Consider the following 23,775-nt stretch of genomic DNA (forward strand, 5'->3'; position numbering starts at 1 on the left):
GTCCCGCAGAAAAGTTACTTTCCAAGTCCAGTGCAAAAAGTTCAATTCGCAGTGGAGGAGGCTAAGGGTCGTGGCCAGTTGTCACTGTAGCGTAAACAGCAGGTCTGGTTTCTTGGACGGCCACCGCTGCAGGGCGAAGAGCCAGTCAAGTGTCATGAACAGTCATTGCTGTAGCTTCGTTTTGGCAGTCGTCGCAGGCTGTAGCTGCAGCACAAAGTGCTGGTCTCATGTTGCCGGTCATAGCTGTCGGCGCAAAGAGTAGGTGTCACCAGAAGCCTTGCGCTGGTGGTCGTCATTGGCAGCAGAGACTTGGCATGCATGGGCCTCTTTGCGGTCGCAAGAATTCCAAGCTTCTGGATTTTTTTCACCTTTTCTTTTGGAAGAGTATATTCCGATACCAGCCAAGGGTCCGGGACGTGGGAAGGCACCTTTTTGGGATCAGGAACTCACTCCAACAGAGACCGACTTAGGCAGGTCCAGTTGTAGCTGGGCAGTTACAGGGAGGCCTCTGAAGCTTGTGTCTCTATAACACAGGGGTTCAGCCAACTAACCCTTGGACTCACTCTGATTATCCTGGGATGAAGGCAAGCAGGTCCAGTTTTCCTTCTCCGACCGCAAGGCAGACCTCCAACCTTCAAGTAGCAGGGCAGACCTCCAACAAGAGGCCAGCCCTTCTGTAACTTCCACAGGTCAAGGAGTGTTCTGAATTAGTGTTTCTGAAGGTCCATTATTTACACCTAGAAGCCAGCCTTTGTGTGGTGTGATTCAATTCTTTCTCGCTCTCTCACTCTTCCTCTCTCACTCTTCCTCTCTTTCTTCCTTCCTTTCTCTATTCTCCCCCTTCCGCCATCAAAGCTCCAAACTGTCTGAGGTGACAAAAGGATAGTCAGGCCTGGTGTACAATTCCTTTGAGTGTGTAGGAGGCAAAGCCCTTTGAAATGTAAGCAGGTTGTCATTACTTCGAAGCAATACATAAATCTCAACAGCAGGGACGTTACCAGTTGTGTAACCCAGGACACTGGCAGAGAAGGCACAGATGATTGGGACAAGAAAATGTTAACTTTCTGCATTTGCAGAATTGTTATCTAAAATCCTTTAGCATGAAAGAGGATTTTAAACCATAAATCATTTGAGTGTAAACAGCATATCTATATTTTCTCCCAGTCTAAAGTTAGCACTCATTAAATGTAATAAGGTAACCCAGTGTTCATCAATGTGATATATATATATTCTTTAGAACAGTGAAAAAAACAATTTTAGGAGTTTTGCATAACCATGACATGTAACTGCACATGTCCCATTTTAAAATAGAATGCACCCTGCCTTATGAGCCTTTAAAGCATAGCTTAAGGGTGGCTTATAAATATTAAAAAGGCAGGTTTAGTCCTGGCAAATTAGTTATGTTGTCAGGTCGAAACTGCAGTGGCACGCCCAAGACTTGTTTTGCAGTGTTAATTTATTGGGTGGCTCAGTTAGTGCTGCTGCCTACTAGCAGCATTTAATTAACATACTCTGGGTACATGTAATACCATTTACTAGGATAAAATAAGTGTACCAATTAGGTGTTGTTCAGTTTTAACATGTTTGAAGGAGAGAGCAAAAAGCAACAAAAACATATTCAGCAAAGAGGTGGAGTGAAGGCAAAATGTTTGGAAGAATACCGCGCCAAGGATGTCCGGTCTAACACTGATTTCACACATCTGCTCCTGACCCTTTCAGAACCCCAAAACACACAGAAATGGCTGGTGTTTGTCTCTATTGGACTGTATGTCGATTTATATATTTTTTTCCTCCCATTGAACCTTCTCAAAGGTCTCTGGCAGTCACTCGGTGGTGAGCAGTGTTTTTGGGCATTTGGATTAGAGGCAGGTATCACCTCAGAATGACAATCATTCAGGAAGGCTTTGCCCCACCCATGTGCAATCTGTGAGCAAGAAGAAGCTGTTTGCACATGGTCCTCATAAAGATGACAATTGGTGCATATATCCAAAGAACCGGACTAAGAACTGTAAAATGCTGACTGAGGCACAGAGCTACCTCTTTTCTATATTACCTTAACAAAGCTCCCTCAAAGGATACCCCTTCTCAGGAAAAGGTTTTTTTTGTTTTTGTTTTTTTTAAGGTATAGTAAGCCTTCATTCTTCAAAAAGGCACAAAACATTTGGACATTTCTCGAATTATTATGTCTCAGGAAACCTCTTTCACAAATGACCTTCCGTCCTCAGAAATAACCTCCTCATCACCGCCAGACTGGAAACCTAAAGCAGCCCCACGCCCTTCCGCTCCTCAGTGTATCAGTCCCTTTCCATCAGCCCATTCTTTTGCTCTTTCATTCTCTCCTCTTGGATATTTCTCTCCATCTCTCTCTTTCATTCTCTTCTCTCCGATATTTTTCTTTTGTTTTGTTTCTTTTCTTTCATTTCTTTTCTTCCCTTCCTTTTCCGCATTTTGCAGAAGGCTGATAAGGCAGCCAAGTCTTCCTTTAAAGCTATGGAGATGACGCTTAAAATCCTGCCAAAACTGTTGTTTATGTCAGCCAGTGAGTATAGAAGCAGTGAATACAGACTTCATTAAAGTCTTCATTAGCATGATCAGCGGATAGATTGCCTGTAGAACTATTGCCACTTAAAGCTTTGTTTCCTGGTATTTTCTCCTGTTAGCTGTCCTCTTGTCAACAGCTGGGAAGGCTCCATTCTAGCTGATGATTCCTGTATCAGCAACAACCCAACCTCAATAAAACCTCAGGCTACCAGAGTCGATTTGCGGGACACCCAGGCACTTTTATTAGCTTACTTTCATGTTGTGCTTCCCAGGTGAGATGCCACTGCACCACTAGCAAAGCTCCTCAAAACCGAAGTGGAGGATGAAGGGCCAAATGGTCCCACTTATGGATTGATCCAACTGAATGTTATATAGCATGTAGGATCCTGGGCAGGATTCTCAGGATCACCAGGTACACTCTGATACTGAAGGCTTGTCACCATTATTTTCATGACAACAATAGTACTACAGAGATTCCTCTTGTTCTAGTAATTCGGACCTTACTACTACCACAAGCCCCAATGCACCAGGCTTACCCAATGCCACAACCTCAGACACTTCAACTGCAAGCACGCTCATCATGTCCACAATTGCTGCTTTTAGCAGCTATGCAACCACCTCCATTGCTGTTAGCTCCCTCATCTCTGCAGGCAAAGGCTGCAAAGGAGGAATTAAAAGAAGGGGAAGTACCTAAAGGTGCATCTTGGTAGGGCCTGGGATTAATGGGAGAGCTGTGTTGCATTAACGTCACAGCTACTGTTGCATTGACATTGCAGCACACTGCTGCCACCTTGCAGATTGCTATGTTTCAGCAGTCTGTGCTTGATATCGTCCTCACTGCTGCTTCTGTTTCATGGGTATCTTCATCAGTCACGAGCACTGAATAATATAGCCATCCTGATAAGTTTAAAATTGTCACAGTGGATCCACTGATTATACAAAACATACTATGGCTGGCAATGCATTACAAGTACTTTGTCAACAAACTTCATGCCTCGATTGAATTATTATTTACAATTGTTTGGTCAATGAAAGTCGTGACTTAATACTATTTTTTTTACTATTATTTGCTTTTGCCAGTCCATCAGGTATCGAGTGGCACCAAATCGCTCTGAAATCACTATATCAGTAACTAGCAACCTCCTGATATGAATCTGATGTAGTTATTGCGGAACATCATAAAAGAATAAAGGGCTATAAATACAAATGTAACAGTGGGACAAATGACTGCAAAGTTTCAAATAGTGTGTGGGCGATATTTTAAATGTTCCAGTTTAAATAGTCACAGTTTAAAATATAATCACAGTTATGCACACTGAAGGGCCTACATCAGCATTTCCCAACCTGGCGTCTGCAGTACCCCAGTAGTCCCACCCAAAAAGATTTCTCAAAATTTCTTCTGCTAAATCATTATGCTTGTACCAATACATAAGCTGTCCATGGCACCAGCTCACTGGGATTTCAGTAACCGTGACTAGGCATATCCCTAATAAAAGTCAGATATAATTACTAATGTTTTGCATGGTGAAAGTGAATCACATCCCAAGTGGGACCCCCTAATCTTCATAAAAGTAGACCCGTATGACCAAACCATAAAAGAAATACTGCACAATGGGCCCTACTTGCAATCAAAATATGCTGCTGAGTGCATGCCACTTGTGTCCCTAGAATTGGAGAAAGCCATGGTTTTGTGAAATTCTATCCTACGTATGTGTACCTCTGTGGGTTGATCCCAAATAAAGCCCATATGGGCATATGTTAACAATGTGTCGGGGTGTGAGCCTAGTGCTTTTCTACAAGATACAATCTCAGGAGGGCCATATTACACCATCACTTACATATAACATTCTAGTTCAATATCAAAATCCGTAAAGTTCTACAAGAAAAGATATCACCCTGGTGCTCCAAGTGGCAGAAGAAAATGGTAGGGTACTGCACCTGGGGCCACCTCTTGAACCCAGCTTCCCAGGTGAGAGTCCCATCCTTTCCCTTGTAAAAGATTATGTCCTCAAGGGGGTTTCAGTGTTCCACATAATTTACTATTTCACACAATTTCTTATTAGGCATATTATAGTATATAGAGCTCAGAGACCATAGATAACTATAATATGTTTTCTTTTCCCCGCTCCAGTATTCTTTTCCTTACCGTATGCATGGTGCTTCCTACCTACCTCAAGCCACATGAGCACTCTAAAACATATACAAAAAAAGGAGTATTGCAGTTAATAAATCCAGAAATGATTTTGGTATTGTGATCTGGCAGTACAATTTCCTTGCAGTTGAATGAGTCTGTACATGCTTTGAATTTCCCACAGACACAAAAACCCTTGAGAGGTACTCTCCCGGCATTTATATTACCTGTCCATTTTCTATCCGTTTTTACAAGTGGGTGTCTCAAGGATTTGGTCTTACCATACGTTATTCTAGGTATATCCCCTATTGTGTTACCCAGTATCAGGTCACACCCTAGGATATACCAGTTTTTGTTGAAAATTCCACACATATTTACCTGATCTTGCATTGTATGATGCGATGATCCTCACTTCATTCTCACCCATGCTCCGTCTCATTTCTTTGTATTAGCAAAAAGAATGTATTTTCTCGTACATGTGTCAACTTTTTGGGTAGCCTTTTCTAAGACCCATTTAGGGTAGCCCCTCTCCAGAAACCGTTGTATCATTACTATTTTCTCCGTTTCAAAGAAGCTACTATCACCGCACTTTCTCTTGGCTCTGAGTTCTCCATATGGGATACTCTATTTGAGTTGAGTAGGATGACTGTGTGCATGGAGAAGACTATTGCCAGCTGTAGATTTGCGGTGCAGCTTTGAAGTTATTCTCTCTTCCACTACTCTCAGTTTCACATTTAAGAACACTATACTGTCCTTGCTGTAGTGTGCTGTGAAGTCCATTTTAAGGTAAATGAGTTTTGCTACAAACTCTCTTACCTCTGTTACTTTACCCTGCCAGATTAGGAATAGGCCATCTATAAAGCGTAACCATAAGACAACTCTATCCATTTCCTGCTTGAATTCCGATGCTCTGGACACCATTTGCTCCTACCAGCCCATGAACAAGTTTGCATAGCTGGAAGTGAAGCTTGTGCCCATCGCAGCTCCTTGTTCTTGTCTGTATCAGTATCTGTATTAAAAAAACTCTTTACAAAATTCCCGAGTGTGCGTACACTCTTTTTGGAGTTTGTTCTGGATTTATATGGCCGGTTGCTGCACAGGTTGCTATGCGCCACTCCGTAAGCAGGCAGCTTGGCGGGAAGCGGCAGAGGGCTGAAAAAAACAAAGGCTACAGTGACGTTATAGTTAGGCTCGCATTTTTAACGTGCAAAACCATAGAAATTCACAGTTTATAGTTAGTTACCTCAAGTGAGTGTAACTCGTGCCCTAAGGTAACTATAACTCGCGCCCCCACCATGCACAGTTTTTTTGTAAAAATGTTTTACAGCAAATATTACATTGATATTATCACGCATCAGAAGTTGGCTGCGTCCTCTCTGGTGGTCAGAATAGGTGTGAGATGGTGTATCTGGGGTAAGAGTGGCTATGAGAGTGTCAGTCTGGGTGTGAGAGTGTGTACGTCAATGTTTAATAGGTTTGTGCACAGGACTGTGTGTCGGTGCATGAGGCTGTGAGTGGGTGTGTAACTGTCGGAGTGGGTCTAAGTAGGTGTGTGAGGGTCTGACTGGGGGCTGTGTGTGTGCATGAGGGACTGAGTGGGTGCGTGAGTCGGTCTGTGAGTGGGTGCATAAGGGTCTGAGTGCGTGTGTGAGTGGAAGAAAGATTGGAAGAGAAAGAAAAAAAGGGAGATGGATTTTTTTTTTTTAGGTTTTGATGTATGATCTACTTAGAATGAAATATTTCTGTGCAATTTAAAATAAAAAATGTATCTGTCATTTAAAAAAAATTAAATAATTTGTAATTTAAAAAAGGAAAGCGAGTCCAGCTGTACTGGAACCCGGAGTGCTCAGTGTGAAGGTATAAGACCTTCACGCTGAGCTTTTGGCTGTTATTTTTTAATTTCTGGTACCGCGAGGGAGCCCTCCATATTTTGTTTTTTAATTTACAAATTTGCGCTTACAGGTTACTTGGCACCACGGGGGAAGCCTAAGGCTTCCCTTGAAGTGCCATTGTTTTAGCAAGCACAGAGCTGCTTTGACAGCAGCTCCGTGCTTGCTGAAGCATTTCATCTCTGTCCCCTGCACATGTGCAGGGGACAGAGATGAAAGCTTCAGTTTTTGACATCAGTACCTGTTTGACCCTTTGGGACCCCACCACCAGACCTAAGGGGTCAGGGTGTTCGTACCCTGGCCCCTTTTCTTTATTTTTTTACCTTTTTGGGGGGAGACTCAGCAGCTGATGTGACTGGCAAATGATTTTTAGAAAGTTTCATGAAGAGAATCGTCAGGCAGTTCCAAAGATTTAGACAAGTAAAAAAAAAAAAAAAAACGCTTTTTGTATAGAAACTAAGTCTTAACTATGCCTAGTGGCGACAGCCGTTATGTAAAATATAAATGTATATATGTGTGTGTGTGTGTGTGTGTGTGTGTGTGTGTGTATATATATATATATATATATATATATATATATATATATATAGTTGCAGGGTAAATAAAAACTCAAGAACTGGAAGAAAAGGCAAACTCTTCTTTGGCAATGAAAAGCCAGCCCTTTACTGTCACGACAAAGAGATCAACCCTCCTCACTCAGTCAGGCAGCCGGTCTCCAGTTGCTTTGGTACAAACAGCCTCTTATATACAAAATCCCACAATGCTTTATTACAAGACCGTAAATAATGATTGACTTGCCAGTCATAGATTGAAACAACAAAAACATTTAAACACCTGTGACCCCATACCCCCTTAACTCCAAACTAATCTTCTACATATTCTTCACTTGTGGTTTTGACAATGCTGGACAAACTAACCATTCTTCACTTGTGAATACAAACATTTCAACAGTAAATACAATTTTAATGCCATGTATGTCTTATCATTGTAACCCTAAGACCTCCATGTAGTCTGACCTAATAATATTTCCTACACACATTATCTAACTGGAAAACACAAAGTACATGCCAGTGAGCCTGTGTGCTTTGAGTCATAAATACCTTAATGTTTGCTAAACACGAGTTAGCTTTTAACTGCAATTCTTTCAGGTTATATATTTCAGCATGTCTTCAAGTGAACCCTTCACTTTATCCCGGTCAGCGTTGGATTTGGGCCTGCAGTGATGTTTTATTTCTTACCCCTGCGTAGCGCTTCCTGCCAATGTCAGTTGCTGCATTATATGTTCATGTGCATTTTCTACATGTCCTTTAGCAATATTTATAACAAGACTACCATAGAACGTTATACATTTTTACACCATAAAGAAGACTAAAAATGGCCAGATTTCATTGAATTTTCATTTTAAAAAGAAGCTATTTGCATAGACCTGTGTCACTATAAAATAGGTGACCACAGAAAGTTTTTCACAAACCTTTTTAAAAGGAAAAAAAAGGGAATATGAGGCATTGTTCTCCAATAGGCTGCAATGCAAAGCATAGAATAGAAAACTGGCACTTTGCTTTTTAAGAACCTCAAAGTACCCCTTGTATCCTGTCATGCCTCACAGTTGACAGGTTCGTTCATTTTTCCAGCTCCTGGAAACAGGATTCTAGGGCAATGGGCTGTGCCTTTTGTGGCTAAAAATATTGGAAAATCTTTCTAAAATCTTAACTTTCAACAGTCTTTTGATGTTTCTCAACGCCAAGAGTGCATATAGACCGGTTTCTCACAGAAAATAGTTAAATTTCTTGTCAAAAAATGTCTTCACATTTTGTGAAGTGTCCTTCTTGTGGGACAAAGAAGGTTCAAACAGACCCCCATTCTGTTTGCATTGTTTGCCTTCCAGAAACCCACCATGCTGAGACATGGAGCCACTGTCAGACTTTTTCGAGGTGGACCGAGAGAAGATCAGGCTGCATGGTCTGCAAGATCAAACACAGGGTACAACTGTCTCTTCAAGAGTCTTTGAGGAAGCTCAGCCTTCTTTCAAAGTGCCCTCTCTTGATTCCAAGGACTCTCACAGAGGGAGATTGAAAGAGAAAAAACATTGAAGAAAGAGAAGATGCTCCAGATCAATGTTGAAGTTTGATGCCGAGGACAGAACAACTACGGGTATGCTTTTTGTCTATAGGTATGTAGTTCAAACTGCCATAGAGTCACCACTGTATGTCGAAGCACCCTCAACATTCTTTGCCAAAGTCACATCACCAGGGCTATTCACATATTTTGGCATCAAAGTCTACATCTGTTGTCCATAGCTGATCGACGTTGAATCATGTATCAACATCAACCACCACCACTAAAGGCACCTTTGACTTTGAGGGAACTCCAATCAGCGTCGATACAACAGACAGTCTTTACCAGCAAATTCACCACGTGATACTCATTTTAGGCCTCGTTCTCCATCAAGACCCAGACTTCAACATTGCATTTTTATCCATGTTGGCTTCAGAGTTTATTTCCTAGATCTGTGCCACATATGTCTAACTCTGAATATTCTTGGACTTACTCACCTTCGAGGGTAACTCATGAAATTCAGATTTTAAGTACTCCATCTCTCAGGAGATCACCAGTCACATCAAATTTTGCCAGCTACACCATCTGCGCCCTCTAAGACTTCTACAGAGCCTCTAAGTAGTCCTCATTTTCCAACTAACCCTCATAGGTCTCCCCAAAGATTTAAAGATTTAAATCTCCACAACTTAATCAGTCCAGAGACAGATCTAGAACGTCTTGAAGGACCAAATCTGCATCTAGGCACTCTAGGAGATCAAGTAGATCCAGGTCTCAGCACTGAAGAAGGAGATCCACCCATCTTTGTCAACTGCCTCCAGCTCATCAGTCAGAGGTTATTCACCGTCTCTGACAAATATACTTCCAGCGAGAGTTTCTCCATTTGATGATCTTCCTACTTTTATCAAGGTCTTTAGATGAGGAGAAACAAAATTGAATATGGATATACCCTACAACGTCCTGCTCTGAAATAGTTGAGACTTTACATCAAAGAATGACAGCACAGCCTTCCCTTGCTCTGGTTCCCGGCTTGTTAGAACCTGTGAAAACACCTGCATCAATGAAGTTTGATCCATCTTGACTTCTCAAAATAAATAAGCCACCAGACCAGGACTTGAGCTTCCTTACAGTAGATCCTCCTCCAGATTCTGTCATACTGTTGCTCCTTTATCTTCCATATCACCGGATAAAGAAAGTAAGCAAATAGATGCACTTGGAAAAAGTAGGTGTGGAATATCAGTATCAACTATGAAGGTTGCCAGTGCTTTCGCACTGTTGGGAAGATAGGATCAATCAACCAATCATATGTTTTAAAGTGCACTACTTACCCATAGGGTTTCAAGGCGCTATGGGATGTGTCCTCAGAGATCAGTTGAAGAGACAGGTCTGGAGGGCCTTCCTAAAGTGAGGCAGCAATGGCGACTGTCTGAGAAGAAGGGTTAAGGTGTTCCACCCTTTTGCTGCCAGGTATGTGAAAGATCTTCCTCCAGCCGAGGACTTCTTTGCGCTGGGAACGTTAGCGAGTGACTGCTGAGACAAACGGAAAGGTCTGAGGTGCAGTATCAGGTGATGCAGTGGTTGAGGTAGCTGGGTCTGCTGTTGTGGAGGGCTCTGTAGGCGTGCTCCTGCACCAGGGGTTTGAAATTGATCCTCTTCTCGACAGTGATCCAGTGGAGGTTTTTCAGGTGTTCTGTGATGTGCTCTCAATGGGTAATGTTAAGGACGAGTCTAGCGGCGGCGTTCTGAATTTGTTGCAGCTTGCTCGGGTTGTTCTTGGCGGTTCCGGCAGAAAGGGCATTAGCAAAGTCAAGTCTGCTTGTGATTAGTGCGTGTGTCACGGTTTTTTGGCAGTCTGTTAGTATCCATCTGAAGATCCTTCATAAGAGTCGGATGGTGTGGAAGCAGGTGGAGGCGATGGAGTTGACCTGTCTGGCCTTGGTGAACGTTGAGTCAGGGATGACGCCGAGCTTATGTGCGTGGTCTGTGGGGGGTCTGCTGAGTATTGAGGGCCGCCAAGAGTCATCCCAGACTGAGGAGGAAAGTCCCATGATGAGGATCTCGGTTTTGTCGGAGTTCAGCTTAAGGCAGCTCTCCCTCATCCAGGTGGCGACTGCTTTCATCCCATCCCTGAAATTCTTCTTGGCTGTTGAGGAGTTCTTGATCAGGGAGATGATCAGCTGGGTGACACCTGCGTAGATGACTATGTTCATACTGTAGTTCCTGACGATATGGGTGAATGGGATCATGTAGATGTTGATCAGACTGGGGCTTAACGATGATCCTTGGGGTACTCCACAGCCGATGTCTGTAGGTTATGAGAGGTGTGGCGGGAGTCTGACTTTCTGTGTTCTGCCTGTCAGGTATCCATCGAAGGGCCTTGCCGCGTATGCCTGCTGCGTGGAGTCTAGCGCATAGGGTGCAGTGGGATACTGTAGCGAAGGTGGCTGAAAGAGCATAACTGTCTATAGGAAGTCTCCATCACAAACCTCCTTTTCTAAAATACCTATTATTAAAGATTTTCTAGAAGGCTTTAAAATGTTGTGTCACCAGTTAAGTCCATTACTCCTCCTTGGGAACTTAACATCGTTCTTTCCAAATTAATGGGGCCTCCTTTTGAACCGATACACAAAGGCACTTTACAGCATCAAATATGGACAGTAGTTTTTCTAGTTGCTGTTACCACATTACCACTGCACTTAGAGTTAGTGAGATTCAGGCTTTATGCTCCTCTGAACAATACACAGTATTCCACAGTAATAGAGTGGTTATGAGGACACACCCCCAGTTATCTGCCTAAGGTGGTTCGGCCTTCCACATAAACCAAACTATTTCCTTACCCACTTTTTACCCTAATCCTTCAATGCCAGCAGGGAAGAACTTGCATTCTCTTGGTGTTAAAAGAATCCTACATTTTATCTAGACAAAACCAAGGATACAGACAGTCAGACCATTTTTCATAAACTATGATCCAACACGTACAGTCCTGCCTTCTTCTAAACAATCTATTGCTAGATGGATTGTATCATGTATTATTCCCTCATACCCGATGGCAAAGAAACCCCTTCCTTTTAGGCCAAAAGCACATTCTGAATGGGGAAAGGCTGCTACCATAGCTCTTTGCAATGCTCCTATTTCAGAGATTTATAAGGCAGCTGCCTGGAGATCTGTTGACACATTTACTAGACACTACTGTCTAGATTCAGGCTCCAGAGCAGATACTCAAGTAGAGCAGGCTTCTTTAAGGAACCTTTTCGGGGCTGTTTTTATTTCATGTCTGTCTTTTTGTAGGATGGGCTTGCTATTCTATTCATTGCTTATGATTATGAGGAGGATCCCCTGGAAGAGAACGAAAAGTTACTAGCCTGTAATCCTAGTTCTCCTCCAGGAGAATACTCATCAAAGTAATAAGCAGCCCTCCCACCTTCCTGGACAGGAACTATTACAGCTCTCAACAGTTTCTTCGCCCAGGATTCCTAATTGCCATAAACATGACCTACCCCAACTGTCACTTGTATGGCACGGTGGGAAAAAGGGGGTAATGTTAAGTTCTTAATGGAACAGAGCTAGTTTTCTATTCTGCGCTTTGCATTGTAGCTTATTGGTTAACAATGTCTCTTATCCCTTTTCTTTTAAAAAGGTTTTTGAAAGATTTTCTATGATACATTTTTATAGTGAAATATGTCTATGCGATTGGCTTTGTTTTGTTTTAAGATCAAAATTCAATGGAATCTGGCCATTTTTAGCTGCCTTTAGGTTGAAAACATATATATAAAGTGCTACAGCATCCCCGCATGTGGGTAGGACTATTCAGTGCTTATAAGTTTGAGGATTTCCCTGGAAGAGAACTAGGATTACTGGTGAGTAACTTCTCCTTCTCCTGGTACTTCTCAGACTTTCAAGGTATTTTTCTGAGCCTCTGATTCTGCTTCACTGGCGACTGTGGCTCCACCTCCTATCAACTCTCTTCAGAGTCTCATGGTCGCTCAGTGCCCCAGTCTTAGCACTGCTTATTCCGACCATAGGCAGATTCTGTTTTGATCCCAGATCTCTGATCAAAGATCTTGCACAGATGCCACTTACAGTGCCAGTGGTGCTCCTCCCAGAGCTGGCTTGTTTGATGTCACCTTGATGCCTGCCTATGATGGAGCACAGGCTTTCTTTGAGCATGAACCTCTTACTGATCAGCTTCCCAGGATGCAAATATTTGTATTGATTGAGATGTTATATATCTCAGATTCCCAAACCTTGAAATGCATGTGATGAAATGTTATAGCACTGAAGATGATCTATAAAAGGTCAACAACTTGTTACCTGCCTCATTAAACTGATACTGATCTCCAGAATGTGAATTAGTTCACCACCTCCTTTGACAAGAAATGGGCAATCTCACCCCCCCCAACATTTCTTTGCCTTGGTTATTAAGAAGGACATTGAGGACATAAGGCTGCTTTCATAAGTGTCCGAGATTGTCTAAATTATTGATTGAATTTTACAAGCTTAGTTTCTTGCATCAGAAGCCCTTTTGCAATTTAACAAGACCACATTAGACTCGGGTGAAGCCATTTTCCCCTTTGGCATCAGCAAATAGATCACTAGAGCCACAAGTCTTCTTCTTCAGACCCAAAGTTCTTATCACCACATCCTGTGCCAGAAAGCCTGATAGCCCGATAGCCCGATAGCCCAACAACACTAGCAAAACTCCTTTTCCACTACTCATCTAGATCCTGAGTTCAAGCACTTGGACACTATCAGCTGCACAGTCTTTTCCCTTGGTAGTATCTCTCTAAGTAGAAGTGTCAAATGTTTGCATACGTTGTAGGTGATGGTCACCACCCACCAGCGTTTTTGATCACGTAAATGTTCCCTTTTCCCTAATGTTAAGGGTCCAGAAGCTGCAAACCTGATTTTAACGTTTGGCTTGGATACAATATAAACAATCTCCTACCCTACGTGTACAGGTGTGATGATCTAGGGACAAACCTACTGGACTCTCTGGCAAGGCCTAAGCTAGGTTCATGTGCATACCCTTTGACGGAAGGGTTGATGATAAGGCTGTGCCATGGCTCAGTGATTTTTGCCTGGCCTTGCCTGCTCACCTATTTCACCATCACCAAAATATTAGCGGCTATTCCAGGGCTGAACCCTGTAAGCATAGTCCACCTCCTCAGCCTGCCCATCCCCTGCATTATTTTTCTTTTGCCAGTATCCTTGAAGGAGCATTTCCAGAGGAAGCCACCACCAGCAATAGCAAACTACTTAAGTTGGTCATGAAGCAAAAGAGATTTAATATGTATTCCCCTGTTGTGTGTGATTCGGTTTCTGAGCCAACGATTGTTTGGTGTCTCCAGACTTATAGGACACTTATTTTCACACCCTGATCCTAAAATCCCTCAGGCAGTTCTTGAGGTTTGTTTTGGGTTCATAACACTACCATTATGAATTTGTACCTTCGACTTGATGCTAGCACCTTTGGTATTTATCAGGGTCCTGATGCTGGTTACCAAGTATCTCTAAAAGTACACAATGCATGTCTTCTCATTTGTCGTCAGCGACTGACTCATAAAATACAGGTCACCTCCATGCTCCTCTTCTGCTCACCTAGCTCAGACCACCAATCTCTTATGCCATTTTAGGTTTCAGTCAACTGTACTGAGTCTCACTTGCTATCCCCCAAGCATTTCCTGTTCATTGAGTTGAATATTGTGAGAGTATTTCCTCTAGACTGGAGGACCCATGATGTTCAGGTTGTAATCATGCTGTTTCAGCTTGGGGTGACTCTCCCAGTTCTGATGGTCCTCAGAATCTTCAGTCTGCCGGCCTGCTGCATTCTTACAGTTGCTTATGTGAAGGGGAGGATAAGGACCCTCCTGTGGCGTCTCAGACCGACGACCTTGGCACCAGGAGTCTTCTTGATAGAGTGGCTGCCAAGCTGTAATGCAGACTGTTCATCTTTTGCCACTTCACTCTCAATCTGACATGTGGCTGACCATTATATCCATTGCTCATTCAGTTAACTGTGATCACAGATGCATTTCCCTTTGGTTGGAAAGGACATCTGAATGGCAAGAAGTTCAGAGGACCGTGGCCCTCTGAAAAGCAGAAGTTGCACATCATTTTTTGGAGTTGCAGGTAATTCACCTGACCGTGAAGGCCTTTCGTCGGCCTCTGACTTGTGGACTAATGGGCTGAGCGCTTACTGACACCAACCACCACAATGCATTATATGAACAAGCAAACTGGTTTGGAGTCCAGGCCTCTGTGTTGCTGGAAGCTGTACACCTTTGGCTTAAATTTCTTTTGGTGCCTCATCTCTATGCAGTCTTGCTCAATATGTTGGCAAATGCCATGTTGACCTCTTCATGGTGGGCTTCAAATAAGACCTCTATTCCAAAATGGTTGATAGGATATTTCTGCTTTGGTAGAGCCTTGAATTCTTCACTTCCTCCAAAAAAGCTAAGTGCCTTTTAGGTTCCCTTTTCTTCATGCAGGGGGAAGCATTCTGATTAATTTGATATTACAGGCTGCTTAATATATTCCCCTGTTCCAGTGATTTTGCAGGTCCTTTAAAAATGTGAAAACAAAACTTTTGCAAGTGATTTACACCATACTGAAGTGGTCTGGCTTAGTCTGATGCTTATCAGATCTATTGCACTTTGTGCCTGCACTCCGATTGCATTACTGTGCAAGAAGAGCCTCGTTTCTCAGCAGATTGTACAGGTTTTTCATGCCAATTGTTGCAGTCTCTGGTTACTGTATAGTAGATTCAACAGGTAAATTTGAGTTCCTGTGCCTTAGAAGCTGAGATTCTGTGTATGCTGGTCGCTGGACAAGCTTTATGACTTCCCACTCTTTGATATATATATATGGAACCACTTCAGACCAGGCTTTCTGACGGTAAATTGTTCTCTGTCTCAGGAACGTTTTGTTGTAGTCATAGTTAAAGATTAGCCGGCTATTTTGTTGCCACTTTCCTGACCATCCTTCTCTGTTCAGCTCATCTTTAGTGATTCATTATTTTAAATGTTCCGTGTACCAGCTTCATGGTCCTGCAGTGGGATAGGAATCAATTGTTGATGTCTTTAATGTTGCCATAGTTTAAGCTTAATGTATCTGCATCTCTGAAGTTGCTAACTTTAAAGTTGCTTTTCGTTGCAATCATGTTGGTGCAGGTGGTTGGCAAACTCCAGGCTTTTTTTAGTTAGCACTTCATACATGATGACTTTTTCGCACCTTTTTTTCTACCCAATATTATCATTTCTTGCTACATAGTTTGGTTCTTTATTAGTTTTATTTCCCCCTTATCACTGATAAAAGAATTTCGGTTATGCTTTAAATGAGATAAAATTAAATTAACAGTATGACCCGTTTGGCCATACACCGAAAACTACTGTCTCAAATTAAGTCAGATGTTTTTTTACGGATTCAGGCAGAGATTTATGTAAATGATTCTCAAAGCAAAATTATAAAGATACAGAATCACCATGAGTTGACCAAGGCAACGGAAAAGATCCAAGTGACTGAACCTATAGAAAAAAACACTAAACACTTAACAATGGCAATACAAAACATCAAAAGAATGATCTGATGCGTAGAAAACCAGCGTGGTTCAGTTTACTTAAGCATTAAGGCAGTCTACAAGTAATCTAAGTTTAGCTAGCCTGGGCAAGGGAAATCCCTACAGATTAGCAAGTCACACATTAACACATGCTGGGCTAAAACCTATGAGAACAAAAAGAAAAAGGACAAAAGAGTTTAGGAAAATAACATTTGGGGCAAAAGGTGAATAAAAAAGGAAGGCTTCAGGAGTTCTGCCAAGAGGCTTCTTCTCTTTGGGTCAGGGGAAAATGTCTAAGTCTCAGCAAAGCATTGAAAAATTAAAGTCTTTGGCAGGTGGGGATGAGTTCTCTGGCGAAGCGACGTATGCATGTGGGGGAGAGATCGGGTGGATGGTGTGACTGTGGTTCGGTGCTTGATGTGGAATGTGCGTGGGCTCAATGACAGGCGGAAGGCGAGGTTGGTGGCAGCGTATGTTAAACGGCATGAAATTGATATCTGTATGCTGCAGGAGACCCATTTGGCTGCGTCTGTGCTGGGCAGACTGAGAGCTGGGTGGGTTGGCGAGACCCACTACTCGACGTACTCTAGTTACGCTCGTGGAGTGGCAATCTTGTTACGTAAGGGTCTGCAGTGGCGTACTCGGGATGTCATTGTCGACCCAAATGGCAGATATGTCCTACTGAGTGGTACGCTGTCAGATAGAGCCTGCCGGATTGTTGCGGTCTACGGGCCGAATGTAGATGACCCAGAGTTTTTCCTGGAGCTGTGGCGCTTGGTGGAATCGTTGGGTGCTGGTGCAGTGATTTGGGGCGGCAATTTTAACGTGATTCTGGATTCTAGGATGGATCGCAAGAGTGTGGCCAGAGTGCAGCACGTTGCGGCAGCGAAGTCGCTGGCGGCAGTGATGCAGAGTGGTGTGTTAGTAGATCTGTGGAGGCAGAAGCATGGAGATGCGAGAGAGGGTACGTGTGTGAATTATGTTCACGGTAGTTGGTCCCGTATTGATCGCTGGCTGGGCACAAGAGACGTGGAGGCCTGGGCGAGATCGGTAGATCATCTCCCGCGCACTTTACCGGACCACTCGCCGGTTACATTGGTGCTGGAGATAACCAGCGAGTTGAACCTGTCATTTATGTGGCGGTTGCCCTGCGGGGCACTTCGTGATGCGGCATTTCGGGCAGAGGTGCGCAAGGCTATTGTGTTGTTTTTTGCTGAGAATCGGGGCTCTGTGAGGTCGGCCGGTACATTATGGGAGGCTTTTAAAGTAGTCATTAGGGGAATATGTCTCTCGAAACAACATGGAACATTGAAGGCCTTGAGGCGGAAGATGGCCGACATAGAGAGGAGGCTTGTGGAGTTGGAGCGGCGTCTGACTGAGTTGGTCTGGCGAGGTACTGGCGGAGATCCGACGAGAGGTGTCCTTATATGAGGAGGCCTCCCTAAGAGAAATTTGTTTTACGGGGAGGCATGCGCGGGCTCGCCGTTATGGAGAGGGAGGGAGGGAGGGAGGGAGAGAGAGCTGGGCGCACGCTCGCTGATATGCTGCGCAGGCCCTGGGCCACTAACTATGTCACTGAGGTTGTTGGCACTGGGGGAGAGAAGGTGACTGGAACGAATGGTGTAATGCAAGTTTTTGCAGAGTATCTTGCGCAGCTGTATGCTGCCCCGGAGGGCCTGGATGTGGCCGCTGCGCAGACGTATTTTGCGGATATTGCACTGGTGTGGTTTGATGAGGCACACAGGTCGTACCTGGATGTACCGTTTTCTGTGGAGGAGGTGGCGGCGGCGATTCGCGGCCTGCCCGGCGATAAGTCTCTTGGCGCTGACGGCCTGACTCCAGCGTTTTATAAGGAATATGCGGATATTCTCGTCCCATGCCTTCTAGAGGTATACGCGGAGTCTTTGGAGACAGGGTCCCTTCCTGCTTAGCTCCGGGAGGCTTTGATAGTAACGATTCTTAAACCTGGGAAGGATCTGACTCGATGCGTCTCGTATCGCCCACTCTCTATGATCAACATTGATAACAAAATTCTGGCAAAAATGATTGCGGCGTGTTTGCAGCTACTCCTCCCCAAGTTGGTGCTCCCGGATCAGTCGGGATTTGTCCCAGGGAGGTCCACGTGTCACAACTTGCGCACATTTTTTTGCAGTGGCGGGCTCGTTTGGGACGGAGGACAGGGCGGTGGTGGTATTTCTCGATGCTGCCAAAGCTTTTGACTCTCTGGCATGGGAGTATATGTTTGCACTACTGTCCCGGGTAGGTCTCAGCGCGCGGTTTATGCAGTTGATTAGATTATTGTACAGCCTGCCCACTGCTCGGTTACGTCTCAACGGGTGCGTGTCGGCCCCATTCCCTGTTGCCCACAGTACGCGTCAGGGATACCCGCTGTCCCCGCTACGTTTTGCGGCGGCGATGGAACCTCTGGCGGCGGGGCTGCAACAGAAGTATAATGATAGGGGTTTGCAGTTCCGACAGAGACCTATCTTGGTATCTATGTATGCTGATGACATTGCGCTATACGTGCGGAATCCCGATCGAAACTTGGGCATCTTATTGGACGAAATTGTGCGCTTTGGCACCTTTTCTGGTATCACGATCAACTGGTCGAAGTCGGTGGTCTTGCCTTTGACTTCGAGTGTGGCGAAGTTCGATTCGCGGTACCCCATGGCTTGGGCGGAGGGCCCGGTGCGCTATCTGGGAGTTCAGCTGAGCTGTGATGTTGATACACTTTGGCTGGCTAATTACGGTGCTGCAATGTCGTGGCTTGAGGAGAAGGTTGAGACTTGGTGCGCCCTACCATTATAGCTAATTGGGCGTATCGCTATTACAAAGATGGTGGTTCTTCCTAAATTCCTGTATCTCTTCGTTAACCTCCCACTTCCACTCATGCAGGGTTTCCTGCGACGCCTGCACTCTGCGCTGATTCGCTTGGTATGGGCGGGTCGCTGGTCCCGCATCTCCTGGGAGAGGCTGACGCTACCGTTCGAGTTAGGTGGGCTTGCTGCTCCGGATCTGGACTTATACTATAACTGTGCACAAGCGCACTTTGCATACTATTGGTTGCATCCGATTCGATACTTGCCGCATCTGGCGCCCAAGAGCGATGCGGTGTGGCCGGATGGATTGCTGTTTGTGCTTGGGGGCCGGGGCTTGGTCTCGGCTTAAGGGAGTTGATACGGTGGCATGTACAGTAAGAGCGTGGGGGATGCTGATGCAGCATTCTGGGGTTAATGCGCCGTTTGCTCCCTCGTTGCCCGTTATGGCGGTCGCTGATGCTCAGATGTTCTGAGATGGCAGAGTGCGTGGTTTTCTTCGAGATGCGGGCTTGACGGGGCTGGGGGACTGGTTTGTGGATGGTCGCCTGATTAGCCTTTCGGAGGTGCTAGATGCCAATGGCGGGACGGCGTTGCAGCAAATGTATGCTCTCAGGGTTAGTGCTTTGCTGCGGGCTCGATTTCTAGGCGCGCCGGAGGCGCCCACGGAGTTCCGTGCTCTGGAGGTGCTGTGCTGCGCGCGGTCTCCGAGTAAGCTAGTTACCCAACTGTATAACTGCATACAGGAGCAGAGAGGCGGCTCTGGGGAGTCCTCTATGGTCATGTGGGAGAGAGACGTGGGGGAACCTATCACAGAGGCAATGTGGCGAGGTTGTTGTGCCCACATGAGAGTGCTGTCCCCGAATTATAAGTTACGGCTGCTGCACTTTAAGTTTTTGCATCGTTTATATTATACACCCAGTGGGCTCCGCTCCATGGGTTTGCGCACGGATGCGTGCTGTGAGCGCTGTCAAGCGCCGGATGCGGGCTTTCTGCACCTGGCGTGGGAGTGTGCGGAAGTTCACGCTTTTTGGGTGGAGGTTTTGCATACGATTGCTGTGGTAACTGGCTCTGAGATACCCATCTCCCCTAGGGTTGCGCTGCTTGGGTGTGTAGATGAGATTAAGGGACCGCATAGGCGGCTGGTGGGCTTACTTTTGCTACTGGCCAAGCATAGAGTTGCCATGTGCTGGGGCAGGGGGCGGGCGCCGCATAGATCCGAATGGCTGCGGGATGCTGCCTTTTGTCACGATCAGTTGACGGTCTTTTGGGAGCGTATGCCTGAAGGTTCCCGGCCGAGGGATATCTGGGCTCCGCTGAGTGAGTACCTGACGTCTGGAAATGAGCAGGCTGAATGATATGAGTTTGCCCGCGCTTGATGCTTCCCTAGCCCCCCCTGACTGGGTTAAAGATTGCGTATGGATGAGGTCAGCTGGTGTAGTCTGGTTTGTGCGCCCTACCTGTCTTTTTTTGTTGCTTCACCCCTCTTTCGTTGGTATATTGACTCTGATGTTTGATACGACAAACCTCCTGGACTGAATATGCGGGCTATGTCGAATGGAAGCCCGGCGGGATGGGCCGAAGATGTGGCCCCCGATATTGATACATAATGTGAGAAACACTTGGAGTTTTGCTGACCGGGATAAATGCTGAAGTTTGTATCATGCAAAACTCAATAAAAATATTAAAAAAAAAAAAAAAAACATTGAAAAATTAAGGGGAAGGGTAGAGAGATCTGTACCTCTGAGTCCAAGTGGATCCAGAAAGAAGAATGCAACGAAATAGATTGAGAAGTCCCACTGTGAAACGGTATATTAAAGTCCAAAGTCCAAGATGAATAGATCATTCCTCACTCCACATGAATCGGAAGGTGTAACTGTCCAATCAAAGTTTATCACTTGACATGGAACTGCAACATAGGGAAAGATTCCCATTACTGACATGATTGAAACAAATGTATTTCGTCCATTTCCACAGTTCCTTGATGTACTGGCCTCTAGGTTACTTTCTCAGGCTCAGTATGCATGAAACAAAAGGACATCTATTTCTGAGCTAACATTTCATGGGAACAAAGTCTAAAAAGGAAAGTTTCATTAGCAAGAATGACTAAACATTTTTCAGCAGTCAGAAAACCGGGCCTTGCAGGCCTCACTTAAGATAAGTAAAGTGAATTAAAATAGCCCATTCATTTATATGAAGCAATGCACATATGACATTCAGAATTATAAATTCATCATTAGTAATCCTTGTCAGTGTGCATGTTACAGTAATTTTAAAACAAAATAATTCTGTTAATACAATTCATTAGCTACATTGCAGAGCTGCATTTATGACATTTGCTTGTAACATGTAATATATTACTTTTCAGAAATTCATTGTCGTTTTAGTGAAAACTATTAACATCCTAAAGAAACAGATGGAATTAAATCAATTGGTTTTACATAAAGTTTTAAGGTTATACCGCAACACTCAAAATTAGTATTCTACAGTGAATGCACATTAACATTGGCTTTTGGCGCACCACTTCACAATTATCATGTTAGAGTTTCAAATAACAAAGTGCAAAGATTGTCACACATAAAGGTTTACTGTGACATCAAAGTAGCAATAACTTTTCTGCTACATCATTACTTTTATGTACCCAAGGAGACAATCAGTTACACCCACAGGAGTTCCTAGCCTATATCTGAGCAGTACTAAGGAGAGCAATTTGTACTAAGGGTGGTTGGAGGGGAAAGGTGTACACAAGCATATGATCTTTCACCGGGTTTATCTTTAAGATCTGTTGTGCCTTATCGTGGAAAGATCCACCTATAGCTAAAGTGATTTCCGTAACGTTAGTCAAGGACATTTGAGTGGATGACATTTGCCAAGCTGCAACATAAGCTTATGTCTATATTGTGAAGTGCTTTTTTTTTTTTTCATTGTACGGACTAATGGTGATTTTTCCAGGTCATTTAATTTTTTGTCTTCTAACCATGCCTTCATTCTGGCTCCTCTCCTGATCTGGCATTATGAGCTGACTTCACCAGGAGATTAATTGAAAAGACTTTTCCAGAATTCATTATCCCCCAGAAGAACAAGTTACTTGACCTTCAACAATGCTTTCTCTGGTGGATTCTCTTATCTTCCTGCAAATTCGTCACTGACTGCCCTACTGTCTATTCTCAGGATTGGGATTAGTGGTTTTAATGGAAGTGTTAATACAGACAATGGATTGTCAGTACAGAGCTCTTGCTTGAGTCTTGCTGATTCCTGCTTTCACTTCTTGCCTCTTATTGGCATGGAATTGTTAATTGAACTAACACCCGCATGCAGAGTGGCATCTTATAAAGTCGGGGATCTACTAGAAAATAAGTAACCTGTGGTAAGTAACTTGCTCTTTATTCCCCTGTATCATTTCAAGTAGCCTGGAATGTGTGTCCAGGCCTTTGGCACCATATTTATGCATATCTGTTAGAACAATGAGGGAGGGTGAAGATTGGTACGGTTTGCAATTAAATAAGTTAGCCTTTGACAATTGAACAGCCATATGGTTAAGGTAAATTCCAAGTTTATTAATTTCTGGTGCATGCCTAATAGCATGCAATCGAAAAGAAGTGCTGAAATGGTGTTAACTATAACTATGAAAGAACATTAAGTTGTTGCATGCTCTTTTAATTTCTCCTTTTCAGCCACCAACGAGTAGAAAGCGGCCACATGACAGCAGAGATGAAGCTAGCACTTCCAAACGTGCAGATCTGTCAAGCTGATGTTAATAAACTGAGATGTCTTGAAATGCTTGGTGTAGATATATTTTGTCAATGTCTAATCCACTGGGATCCAAGAAGAGTGTTTTAAGAGACTATTTTTAGTCAGGCTATGCTCTCTCTTAAATAAAGAACTTCTACTGTGTGTCCGTCTTATATTACTCGACATGAAACTGACTTCACTAATTCTTCAGTTTTAGTGATTATTAATTTCTGTTATTTTATCGGTATCTGAGTATATTGATTAGTACAGCTGCAAATAAATGCAGTTATTTATGTTAAAACAATACATTTTACGTGGACAATCAAAAACAAGGACAAACAATTGAAACATAATAAGACAAACTTTGTTTATACAAGAGGAAATCAGGAAAATACATTAATCATAGCTTTGACTGGTTTTCATTGCTGTCTTGGTCCGTTGGATACATTGTGCGTACTAGGTCATGCTATTGGCAGTATTGTGAACCAACAGATTTGCAGATCTGACTTTTTTCTGAAGCAATGCACTGTTTCCCTCCGCAGGGAGATATCCAGGAAATAGAAAGATAAAACATAACAAAAGTCTTGTGCCTTAGAACATTACCTTTTTCATAAAGAGAAGGTATTTACAGTTTCCAGGGGTCCTCTGTTATTGGGAGGGCTGCCAATTTTAGGTTGATATTAAACATTTTGAGGATCAAGCCCCCAATTGGATATTGGCCTGTAAATACCAAGAGTTTAGGAGTTTTCATCTAAGTTTCTGACACAATTCCGACTTCACCTTTTACCAGAATGGTTCAAAGTAGCCATGTAACTGCCACATATATGTTGTTAGATGTACTTCATTTTTATTTTTATATTTTTTTTATTGAGTCGAAATTAGATCACTTAAAAAAATAATGCAATACTGGGGGAAACCACCTCCCACGCTACACACCCAATCCACTCATACACAGAGGTACAAAATATTCAAGCACAAATAAAAAACATACACAAAAGCAATGCCGGCCAGAAAGATACTACAGTAGATAGACAATCCCTAAGCAATACACAGGTTGTG

General features: G+C 43.7%; 1 protein-coding gene across 3 annotated transcripts in view; it reads left to right on the top strand.

The window, feature by feature from the left end:
- Positions 1-22,878, top strand: part of CHEK2 (checkpoint kinase 2) — a 230,996-nt gene extending 208,118 nt beyond the window's left edge. For all 3 annotated transcript variants that reach the window (XM_069214672.1, XM_069214673.1, XM_069214674.1), the window contains one exon: positions 22,659-22,878. In XM_069214672.1, coding sequence (XP_069070773.1) covers positions 22,659-22,736 — 78 coding nt within the window. In that variant the 3' untranslated portion in view covers positions 22,737-22,878. The remainder of the gene's footprint in view (positions 1-22,658) is intronic.
- Positions 22,879-23,775: the final 897 nt, after the last annotated feature.

The sequence above is a fragment of the Pleurodeles waltl genome, chromosome 11 (assembly GCF_031143425.1).
Source record: "Pleurodeles waltl isolate 20211129_DDA chromosome 11, aPleWal1.hap1.20221129, whole genome shotgun sequence".
Taxonomy (NCBI): domain Eukaryota; kingdom Metazoa; phylum Chordata; class Amphibia; order Caudata; family Salamandridae; genus Pleurodeles; species Pleurodeles waltl.